The 12790-nt window shown below is 38.4% G+C and overlaps 1 protein-coding gene across 1 annotated transcript; it reads right to left on the bottom strand.

Annotated features, from left to right (window-relative positions):
• Nucleotides 1-3443: 3443 nt before the first annotated feature.
• TP53RK (TP53 regulating kinase) lies at nucleotides 3444-5726 on the bottom strand. Its single transcript, XM_081325317.1, has 2 exons — nucleotides 5359-5726; nucleotides 3444-4073 (listed from the first exon to the last, which is right to left on the bottom strand). Exons 1-2 carry the CDS (start codon nucleotides 5606-5608, stop codon nucleotides 3595-3597), a joined length of 729 nt encoding a protein of 242 aa, XP_081181443.1. The 5' UTR covers nucleotides 5609-5726; the 3' UTR covers nucleotides 3444-3594.
• Between the last annotated feature and the right edge of the window lie 7064 nt (nucleotides 5727-12790).

The following is a 12790-nucleotide window of genomic DNA, read 5'->3' as shown; positions in this document are numbered from 1 at the left end:
TTGAAGTCCATGAGTCATAAAAGAGTCGAGGTTGCCTACCCCTGGCCTAGAGCATTGTTTCTCAACCTCAGCAAACTTAAGACATGTGAACTTCAACTAGCATGCTGACTAGGAAATTTTGAGAACTGAGGTCTACATATCTTATATTTGCTGAGATTGAGAGAATTAAGGGGGCAAAGGAAGAGAACTGGCCCCTACAGTCTAGACTTCCCCCACATTTCTTCCCCCTCCTGTTCTTATAATCAGAGAGTGTAGCTGCTTTGGCACCAATTCTCCAGCCTCATAAAAGATCTTAGTGATTTGGCTCCCTTCTCTTTCTTCCCCACTCAGTCAGCTTTTCTTGTGGTCAGAACTCCTAATCCTACACTAGGGGCCAATAATGCAGGCAGCACATTTTAAAACTGGCATGTTTCCATGTGGTTCAGGGACTGCAGAAAACGGCTCTAGACCAGGCTTGGCAGCTTTCAGATGGATGGGTTCAACTCCCAGAATTCCCAGCCAGCCATGAATTCTGGGAAAAGTTTGAAAAACAATGGTTTAGACATGCCCATGACAAAAAATGCTGGAAGAGATCTATGGCTATTCAGAAAGAAAGGCATGAGGTTGGCATTGGGGTAGAGAAAGTTCTGCCCCTTGTTTGGGTCCTGGGGCATCTACATCCCTCGTGCAAGGAACGCGAAAAAATTGGGAACCGGAGAAGTGATCGTAGCAGGTTAAAATTATGCCCTGGCCGGTGGAACCCTGGATCCACGGGGAAATGGGCACTTGGCCTGGAGCAACTTTTCTAGCAAGTAAGTGAATACGCCTCTGACACGAGCAGTCTCAGGCGCTAGGACGCTTGCAGGGAGACGGGAGACAGACAGAGCGCGGTCTCGAACTCGATACCCGCTGAGCTTTTCATAACTAACTGCAGTTGCTCGTTGCCGCTGCGCCACGGTAGTTTGGAAGCAGCGGCGTTGTTTTTAGGCGAATAAAATGGAAGCAGATTCCGCCAAGCCGTTCTATACATTTTCTAGAGTCGTAACCATCGTTCTGGAGTGACGATCAGCTTCATCCCCTGGGTGTATGGCCTTTCATGAAGCTTATACGATATTTCGACATTTGCAACCCTCCGGGAAAGTAAATCCAATAGTGGCGAATATCTGTAGCTCGGATGTAGGTGAGGGTGAAGGTTCGTTCTCGGAGCCTGGTAACGAAACGTTCGGAAACCAACCCACAAGTTCGGAGAAGGAACCTTTACCCTCAAAGTAAATCCAGTCCATCGCCCCCACCAAGTCTTTTGGAAGAGTTGCCTAAGAGAGCAGATGTAAACCAGGACGCTGCTGCACTCGCTTACTCCAGTGTAATGTCTCTAAGGAACCCAGCAGACAACCTGCCGCATGTAACGCCACGCCTTGAATAGGAGAGCGAAGGCGACACAGAAATCTCGTACTGTGCTATACGGAATATGCAGGGAGGAAAACTAATCCTTTCCCACTAGTTTTCCTAACTAAAACACCTCACTTGTATCTGCCTTCTTAATATCTATTATTTTTCTCCCTCTTCTGAGGCTTTGGCAACTATTTGTAGAAATTTGGCATCCATGCATCTGCCCATGGCTGAAATTTACCTCAGGTCCTAAATCCACACAGAACTAAGCTAATTTTATTTTTCTAAAGCTACTACTACTGTATGATACGACCTCAGCGTTCTACTTACTGTATCGTTTGCCAAATGGGAAAAAAGATATAAATCTTTTATGGAAGATGACATATTTATTGGAATTGCCACTTTTGCATTGCTAAGTATTGTATACTCTTAACAGCTTCATAACAGGCAGGCAATGAATAGGTAAAGATTTTTTTGTGCGCATTTGTACCTCTAATTCTGGGAAACCCTGCATGTTGGGAAATGAATATTTACCTGCCAGATGATTATTACAAGAAACTTGCAGAAGAAAATCTGTCAAATTCCATTAATTTAATAAATAAATTTTAATACAATTTAATTATTTAATCATAATCCTAAGAAAAGCCACATGGCTGGCTCATACCCTCTCAGCCCAATTCACCTCACAGTTGTTGTAGGGAAAAACTGGAGGAAGGAGTATTAGGTATGTTCACCGTCTTGAATTATTTATAGAAATAATAAAAGTTGCCAATGTATACTGTATCTTTATCATCTATTTAGCAAGAGCTGCTACAGGAGAAATGGGAAAAATGTAACTTTAATGTTCTATAAATGAATTTCCATAATTTATTTCATTTCAGCAACTTCATAAGAAGCAACTGCTAAATGCTATTAATTTCTAACAATTTATACAAATATATACTTTAAAAGGTTGAACTTCTGAGGTTTCTGAGAAGGCAACGTAGCCTGTACAATTTTTTAATTTTTCTATTCTGAAAGCTCAAATAAGCTCCAACTTTAAAGGAAATCCAACATTAGTACCTTTTCTATTTCTTGAAAAACCCTGAAGTGATTCTGCTATTATTTGAAGGGGGGAAATGTATTAGAGGGGGAATCTATAATATGCGTCTAGACTAGCATCTAATCTGTAGTAGCCCTTCGGGCGATACATGATTTCTTTCCTATAGCTTCAACAGGATATTCATTTAAATTAAAAGACAAAAATAAACAAGAGGCATTTCTTGTTCATTTCTTCCAGTAGTCAGAACTGCAGTCAGATAGTTCATCTTCCATGGATATATTTAGAAACAAACTTCATTCGATTCAAAGTGGGTTTACGTGAAAGATAGACTTATGACCCTCAACCTCTCTGGAATAATATGCATTTGAAATATCAAGAACCCCAGGGGCATAATCACAATAGAGGTACTATGAATGACATTCCCACTTACTCATATACCAGAATGATACCTGCCACATTCCCCAAGTACACTTAGCTATCTTTTAATTCTAGACAGATGAATATGCATCAAGACAAAGTACTGAACTGCAGAAATAAAAAATTACGGTAAGCAAATCAGAAACTTTCTTGGAAATAAATATGAGGATGGAGCTGACCTTTTGTTTTGCATTATGCAGTTCCTATTAAAAATACTTATCAAAGGAGTAAGTAGTCAAGGGGACAGGAAGTCTGACAGGAAAAAAGGGATATTCCTATCCAATTGCCCAAGGCAAAATGGGCAGCAAATCTAAGAAATGAATCTAACACCACAGATGGCAGTAGACTTAGGAATATCCAACAGTACTTTTTACTGCGGCCATAAATGTACTCTTGGCATAAAACAGAGTGATGCAAATAAAATCTTAAGAGATTAATAGGCACTTGCAAACCTTGAAATGCCCCAAACTACTTGAAACATATGATTGAGTTGTATAAGATATTACGTCAAGGATTTACATCTTCACAATAGGATTGTGGGTCAAATTCCGACTGATTCAGGAAATAAACAGATTACAAAGAAGAAAATACCAACTTCTGTTGTTGAATTTTTTACTATCATTATATAAATCCTAGTAATAAAGTTCTACTACATAAATATGAAATTAAATGGCCAAATTCAATTTTATTATTAGATATAAATGGAAATATTTCAAACACATATAAAATTATTCTTCTTCCTTTTCTCCCTGTGTTGTCTACATTCTTTATCCAACCATAGATCTTTTTCTTCCCCTCAATCGTACTTCATCCAGCTTTTTAATCACCGGAATTGATTTTTTAGATGCAGCTGAGTATTTCTTCAAAAGTGCTTCAAACAGAGCTTCTGTGTTTGGATGGGTACTCAAAAAGGCTTTCTCTAAAACATATAAATCAACACCCTTATCCTCAGGAAGGCCAGAAATAAAACTTAGTCCAAAATCTATTAACATCAACTCCAGATTCTCCTCTGGTGGTCGCAAAAGCATGTTAGAAGTTGTGAGATCCCCATGGACGAGGTCTTCATCATGCATTCGTGCCAATATCTCACCTATCTTTTCAGCTAATTGAATAAGACTGCTGATCCCTTCACCAGATTGCTGCTGGGAGATTATATAGTCCCGAACAGTAGTTGATCCTACAACATCTTCAAGATATATACAGTTAGCAACATAGTCCACAAAGTACACAACGGGTGCAGAAATCCCTAAAAAGAGGACAGTAAAAACCATTAGTTTTGGATGGAATATATTATACCAGGGGTGTCAAACTGGCGATCCGCGAGCTGGTTGCATCATATGGAGGCCGCACCCACCTCAGCTCCAGTAATGCAAAAAGTCACGATATGATGCAACACGTGACGCGGTGAGTTTGACACCTGTGTATTATATCATAATAGGAGATAGACTGATATTCTGTTCAGTGCTCACCCTTCTTCCAGACAAAATTGTTACCATTCTACCCTTTCCCTTATCACAGGCATGTCCTACTGTATGCGTTATCTTTCTTGTTTTTGAGCTTTAAAGTAGTTAACAATCAATACCTTGCCATGTTATCTACAGCTGGCTATTATGAGAACTTTCAGAATTTAAAAAAAATACAGGAGAAACTGGGAATGCTCATGTACTGACAAGATATGGCTAAGAAATGTTTTAAAACAGAAAAAAAATATTTTAAGGCTGGCACGTTTTATACATTAAAACTTGCATCCTCTCTTTCCTCCAGGTGCTCAAGGGCACTAACATAGCACTCTGCCCTCCATTTTTGTCCAACGCCTCTAAAGAGGAATATGGGCTGAAATGAAGAGCTGCCTCCAAATCACCCAGTGAGCGTCCATGGCTGAGAATGAAGGTCATAATGTCATAACCACTACCCCAAGCAAAAATCCAACTTCTAGCAGTCTGATATCCAACTGGTTTAGTAAATTTAATTGTGAAAATGTAAAACACAAGCCATACTTGATCAGGAAGATACTCAATACATTACTGGCTCCTACCATTAACACTTCCCATATTATGGCAATATTTGTGAGAAATTGATGACAGCAAATAAAATACATTAAATTTGAAAGTATTATAGAAGAGGGATTTTTGTAATACTCCAAATAAGTGGTGGTATATCTTCTCCAAATAAGACACATTCAAACGTGTTTAACCTATCCATTACATTTTAAAAAATTAGATCTACTTCCTTAGCTACGTATTTCAGATAGCATCTCCAATAAATGGAAGTGAAAAAAACTTGAATCAAGTTTTAGTAAAAACGGATCAATATCCCAAGGACAACAACATATATATTCATATATATTTTCCTTTGTCAATCAAGCGCTTTTGCGATCTCCCTGCTTTAGCCTATTTTAGAACATAGTACAATTGCTGCTCTTTTACTTATTCATGGGGGGGGGAGAGCGGATCCGGTGTTCTTTGATTGGCCGTCAAGAACAGCCCACCCACTTCCTGCCTCATCCAATCCCTAGCTAAGCCCCGCCCCACCTGCTCGTCGACAGCGTAGCAACGAACGGGCCTCCTGCGCCGTTCGCTTGTGGCTGAGCCTCTCATCCAGCGTTGGGTGCCGGTAATGTTTCGGGAATCGGAGTTTCATCACGGTCGGCCTGCCTAAGAATTGGCCCCGGTAGAGGCGGGCTTCGGCTCCCTGCTGGATCAACTGCAGACCCTCCATGGGAGGAGGGATTCCTGATGAATCAGCTTCGACCGACCCGTCCTCGGAGTTTGATCTTGCCATGATAGCAAAATGGCCAGGCCACCTCTTTTACTACGCATGCGCAATCCTAAACTAAGTGGCGCATGTGCCGTGCGCAAATTCTGCTTCTGAATGAGCAACGCTATTTGGATTGCAAGGATTAGAAGACCATAACATGTCATTAAGGAAAGTCTGACATCTTGTGGTTGGCTGGGTGTTTGAAATTCGTATTTTGTAAGCCGTAATAAAGAGCAAATTTTTCCTACGTTCTTTCTAGAATGATAGGGATATAGATAGATATATAGATACATATTTTATATATTTATTTTATATGCGGCCCAAGACAATTCCTCTCCACTCATTGTGGCCCAGCAAGCCAAAAGGTTGGACATGCCTACTATTGATGAAAATTGCTACTGTGAAAATATTTACTAGATCATCCACACTTAGAATATCTTGCACAGGATTTAAATGAATGCAAGGTTCAATGTAAAACGGGAGAGGGAAAGCTCAGTGGAAATAGTCTTTTTAAAGCAACAGCTTAAACTAGGACTCCTTAGGCATGAAAGCCGGCTGGGTGACTTTGGGCTAGTCACTTTATCAGCCCAACCACCTCAGAAGTTATTGTGGAGAAAATAGGTGGATTAGGTGTGTTTGTTGCTTCGAATTATATATAAACAGGCAGGATACAAATAACAAGAAAAAGAACAGAGTTAGGACACCCTATAAAATCACAGTACCTAAGACTGGTTTGTAAAACTATTGTATATTAGTATGTGAGTATGGAGTCAACTGCTGTCAAAATTCATAATCTGGAAAAGGTCTCTTAAAAACCTGGAGGAGGTTCATGTCATTTGTAGACTGATGCTGCCTTTAAATTACATACAAAAGTAATAGGATAGTGACTGACATATCTATCTGGAAGTATGTTTTGCTTGGTTCAGTGAGGTCTACTACAACCTATCCTCAACCTGTTCGCTATAGATTAAGATTTTGTTTCTGTTTGCCTCAGAGTAATTTATTTGGACTTAGTCCTGGGTAGACCCAGGCTTGGATTATTTACTGAATTTTATATAAAATAATTGCACGACTGCAATCTCCTTGGCTGTACAACCTGTTGCCTCCCCACTCCCAAGTTTCAGTGTAGTATCAAGAATTACCAGTGGATTTTAATGTTTAATGTAATGGGTAAAAATCTTTTCCTTCTTAGTCGTATGGACAGAAGATAGTTTCTGGAAACTTTTCAAAAAATGAAGAGGCCATTGCAGAATACATGAAATAGAAATGCTTCTATAATTCAAGCTCAGAGAACTCATGTACCTGTTTGGTTTTTATTGTTATATTTGTTTTACTGCTATAGCTTACATTAATCCTATTTTTTTCAAAGTTATACAGATTACGAAAGTTGGGAATTACAGCCCCACATAGTCATAAAGCCAGATTAGGTAATTGTCTGCATTCTTCAAGATAATGTTTCATTCTCAGCAGTGTTCACTGCAAATTAGTATCTGCTTCCTCTCATGCTTTTTATTTATTTGGGCAAATACAAGTGTGGGTGGTATTGTATAAAAAATATCTGCATCTTCCATATCTAAGGAAGGGAAAATTTTGGCAGATGTAAGTTGTACATTGAGCTCATGTTGAATCTTTTAGGATGTGCTTGTACTCATTGCTAAATCATGCTTATTTTATTATGGTTTGAACAAATTAATTAGCTAACATATTAATCCATAAACCATAAGTTAGCATCCTTATTGAGCAAATTCATGCAACATGCTAAGCAAAATCCAAACAAACTACATTATGACTTGAACACTTTTTGTACAAATCTGGCTATAAAGCTATAGAAACCTTGTCCCTAATCCTCTTGCCATCCCTAGTGGTGGAACAAAGCAAACAGGATGCTAATTGTTTAGATGGCTTTAAAAATAATCTGTATGTATGGAACCCCCAAATAGGGCCTGGGAAAATCTAGATGCCTTCAACCCAAAGAATTAGTATGTCTTTGGCACCATCTAGTGGTTGGTCATTCAGTTGTGACCCAGATATGGTAAATCTACATTCTACACCATATCCATGGAGTTTGGGGCTACCAAGAGATACTTATCTTGATGCTACTAGCTTAAGAACAAAGTATTGTGTGTCTTGATTATTAGCTGTCAGAGAATAACAGTATAGAAGAGCTACCATCCTCCTTTCCTAGTTGGTAAGCTTTCAAAAAACAACAACTAATAATTGGTCAAGCATTATGTGACACAAAGTGCTGGACTAAATGGGCTGTTCAGCTACTGCAGGATTCTTCTCAAATTTTATTTGAAAATAAATTACTATTTGATATAACGAAATGGACATGAAAAGCAGTGCCATACTTTGTATTTAGAAATGCTTTTCTTCTTGCTTTGCTATGAATGATGCATCTTAAAAGTATGTAGTCACACCTTTGTGCAATAATTTGCATATGATTAAAATGGCAAGTTTATCTTTTTTCCTATTCACTCATTATATGGTATTAAAATTGTTGTTTCCCTTTTCCTGCCTTCCCTATATAAGAAATTAATTTGTCAAACGTATGGACAGTGGATTATCGTAGGTTTCTTCCCCTCTCTAAAGTTACAAATATTTATTTCTTCATCTCATGTCCCATCTCTTATCTATAAACAAATTTATAAAACATCATCTTTTTAGTCCTAGTGTCAATAGAAAGTCCAGAAAAGATAACCAGAAATACCAACACATCTTGCTTTAATTTTGGTCTAATAAACCAACTTTGTATTCCTTCCTTTTACTTCTTAATCAAATATTGTTGTAGGATTTGATTTTTCTTCATTTCTTCTTTGCCCCGTACCACGGAGTTTTTCAATATTTTAACAAGCCTCTTTTGTAAATCTAATTGGAAAAAATTATCTAAGTCACACTCTTGGTTTGTCATTTTTATTTCCCTCCTAAATTTCAACACCTCAGCCAGTTTCTTTTGTAGAACGTCCATTTCTAAATCATTCTTTCAGCCTATCAGTTGTAAATTCACTTTCAATATGATCTCTATTTTGTCACGTAAGATTTGTTCTCCATCTGAAATTTATGTAGTAATATCTTTTGGATATAGTCTATCCATAGAAGCAGACATTATTACAGTACTGACATTGTCGATATTGAGACTATTGTTTTCTGATTCCATTCTTCAAAAGTTTCCTTCAATATTTTTATTGTCATGTTTTGCATCGTCTTATATGCCTGTATGATTCCTCTACCTAAAAAACAATTCCCTCTAGCATCCAGTTTTTGAAATCATGAAATATATGAAACATGTCTTGTAATAATCAAAATTGGTCTATTTCCCATAAGAAACTGTTAGTGCTTTATAATTACTGTATTTGTAAAAAATTTAGTATTTTTACTCTGTTTATAACATTCTGAAATTGAAATCTCCTTGCTGTTTATTTCAGATTCTTTAAATTCTTAAAACTTTTGATCAATTTTTTTTCCATTCAGGATTGAAGATAGACTCACTCTGCATTTTCAAATCTGTTAATTCCAAAGTTCTCTCACAGCTTAAAAGCAGTCCTTTAAAAGTCTCTGCCAGTTTCAAACAATATGGTAATCCTGTAATGTCTGAATGTTGAAACTTGCAGAAAATCATTGACTTGCAGTCTCCTCACAAGGATCAACTGACTGAAGCAAATAAGTGATTTTCCATTCTCATTAAGAGATTCCAAGGAAGTGGTCTACTCACTGTTTTCATAGAACTGTCTTTGATTTCCCTTACTTCCAATCTGAGGTGTGAGTCCAGTTATTGTATGCAGGATGTGGACCAAATCCTAATAAACTAAAATATCTGCCTGGGAATAGTGTCACTGTGAAGTCATATTAAGTGCAAGACCAACAAGCATGGTGATCAGCATTACAAAGCAATTGCTCTAGTTAGCAAATCCTTCCAACATCATTTCTGAATCCATCTTTCAAAACCCTACTTCCTTCAATTTTATTGATTTTATGGGTTTTCTTCAGTATCTAATTTGAAGTTCTTTTGAACCATTCATAAGATGCAACTGTTCAGATAAACATTTTTTAATATTTCCTCTGAAACTAAAATTTGAAAAAGGAAACAGTAAGCTAATCTATAAAACATATAAAGAGCTGGCTCATTTAAATATGAATTAGAAATATGAAAAAAACCAAGTTCAGATATAACCTCTCTGACTAGAACAGATTTATCTTCAGTTGTATTCTCAAACACTCAGAGGAATTATGAAAAAACAGTGAAATTCCAAAGAGACATTGTAGAATAGCAGCAGTTTGTAATAAAACAAGGTTTTGAAAACAAAGTGCCTTTATTTAAGGCACAAAGCAGCAATTCAAGAACAGCAAGTAGATTGATGTTACTCTTAGGAATCCTTTGATCCTAAACCATACTTGAAAAGCTGTTACAGAAAAGCTGAGTTTATTTTGTTTGCCCTTGAATTTATACAGTTCTGTTTTTTTAACAAGTTTGCTAAATTGCTAAGAAGAAACAATAATAAAACAAAAGACAATCCTAGCCTAGTCCAGTCTGGACCTGTAATGTTCTAAAAGAAACCTGATATTAGCAGAAAGTAAAGAGTTTTATTATGAGAGAGATAAAAAAATGAGCTCTTAGATTTTTTCCTTTTTGTTACTATTACATGTGTAAAGAGAGGTGGGAAAGAAGGGAGGGAGGCAGAAAGAAAAAAAGGAAGGATTCTTAAGAAAGAAACCCACTATATAGAGAGAAAGAAAAATAAAGAATAAATCAGTTATTTCTGACCTGTGGCATACATTCTAGGTGAGCTATTATTATGGTTTACAATAATCTTTTAAAATGAGTAAGGATTTGATCTTGATTTTACTTTTCCATTTTTTGTCTTTCTCATTTTCTAAAAGTATCCTCCCTGAAGTCACATGTCAGTTGTGTGCAGCTCCTTTGTTGTTTCCCCTTTACATACACAGTACATTAAAATTGAGAGCAGGGTGATCACTATTTTCAATCACGTTTTTGACATATTTGACTCTTTTCCGACCCTTTGCATGACCAAACTGTCCTAGGTAGGGGGTGCCGTGGGGGGAGGTTATTATTAACTGCAAGATAATGGACAGAATGTCGTGATACAAAGGGGTTGCCACAAAGAAGAGGCAATCAAGCTATTCTCCAAAGCACCTGAGGTTAGGTCAAGAAGCTATTGATGGAAACTAATCAAAGAGAGAAGCAACCTAGAATTGAGAAATTTCCTGACAGAACAATCAGTGGAACAACCTGCCTCCAGAATGCTCCAACACTGGAAGTTTTTAAGAAGACTGGACAACCATTTGAAATGGTATAGGGTTTCCTGCCTGAGCAGCATATTGGACTAGAAGACCTCCAAGGTCCCTTCCTCCTCCTCCTTCTCTTCATTATTCCTCATCCCCTTTGCTTACTTGTTAATATCATACAGATATGTTCAAAAGGATAGGATCTGCATTGCCATTTACTAATTTGACCTATGCCCCAAGATTCTCTGGTCTTAGAGTAAAAGTATTTAAGATACTTATAAGAATGTAAGAATCGCTTTGCTAGATCAAGCCTTGGCTCATCTTAATCAAGAATCTGGTTTTTCAACGTAGCCAACCACGTGATCTATCTTCTGCTACAGTTATTCCCCTCTGCAACTGGTATTTGGAGGCATGATAACCTCAATCTGGAGTTACCACAGAGTCTTTTAAGACAGATCTGTTCTTGATGAATGTATCATGAGAAAGGCAGGGTTAGTGGAATCAAAAGTTGGAATTAAGATTGCCGGAAGAAATATCAACAACTTAAGATATGCAGATGATACCACTCTAATGGCAGAAAGTGAAGAAGAACTAAAGAGCCTCTTGTTGCGGGTGAAGAAGGAGAGTGCAGAACTTGGGTTGAAACTTAACATTAAGAAAAGCAAGATCATGGCATCCGGCCCTCTCAATTCCTGGCAAATAGATGGGGGAAAAATGGAGGTAGTGACAGATTTTATTTTCCTGGGCTCCAAGATCACTGCAGATGGGGACTGTAGCCAAGAAATTAAAAGATGCTTGCTCCTCGGGAGGAAAGCCATGGCAAATCTAGACAGCACACTAAAAAGCAGAGACATCACCCTGTCAACAAAAGTGCGTATAGTCAAGCCTATGGTCTTCCCAGTTGCAATGTATGGCAGTGAAAGCTGGACCATAAAAAAGGCTGAGCGCCAAAGAATTGAGGCCTTTGAACTATGGTGCTGGAGAAGACTCCTGCGAGTCCCTTGGACTGCAAGGCGATCAAACCGGTCAGTCCTAGAGGAGATCAACCCTGACTGCTCTTTAGAAGGCCAGATCCTGAAGCTAAAACTCAAATACTTTGGCCACCTAATGAGAAGGAAGGAAGGAAGATATGCAGATGATACCACTCTAATGGCAGAAAGTGAAGAAGAACTAAAGAGCCTCTTGTTGCGGGTGAAGAAGGAGAGTGCAGAACTTGGGTTGAAACTTAACATTAAGAAAAGCAAGATCATGGCATCCGGCCCTCTCAATTCCTGGCAAATAGATGGGGGAAAAATGGAGGTAGTGACAGATTTTATTTTCCTGGGCTCCAAGATCACTGCAGATGGGGACTGTAGCCAAGAAATTAAAAGATGCTTGCTCCTCGGGAGGAAAGCCATGGCAAATCTAGACAGCACACTAAAAAGCAGAGACATCACCCTGTCAACAAAAGTGCGTATAGTCAAGCCTATGGTCTTCCCAGTTGCAATGTATGGCAGTGAAAGCTGGACCATAAAAAAGGCTGAGCGCCAAAGAATTGAGGCCTTTGAACTATGGTGCTGGAGAAGACTCCTGCGAGTCCCTTGGACTGCAAGGCGATCAAACCGGTCAGTCCTAGAGGAGATCAACCCTGACTGCTCTTTAGAAGGCCAGATCCTGAAGCTAAAACTCAAATACTTTGGCCACCTAATGAGAAGGAAGGACTCACTGGAGAAGAGCCTAATGCTGGGAAAGATTGAGGGCAATAGAAGAAGGGGACGACAGAGAATGAGGTGGCTGGATGGAGTCACTGAAGCAGTAGGTGTGAGCTTAAATGGACTCCAGAAGATGGTAGAGGACAGGAAGGCCTGGAGGAAGGTTGTCCATAAGAGTCGGACACGACTTCGCAGCTAACAACAAAAAATGTAAGTTTCCCTCACGTGCTAATGAGTCCCATAGGTTAATGGAAGAAATGCTTTCTTTTAA

This window comes from Vipera berus, assembly GCF_964194415.1.
Source record: "Vipera berus genome assembly, chromosome: 3".
Lineage (NCBI taxonomy): Eukaryota > Metazoa > Chordata > Lepidosauria > Squamata > Viperidae > Vipera > Vipera berus.
Note: the sequence above shows the minus strand (reverse complement) of the source record. Positions and strands in the feature narration are given on the sequence as shown.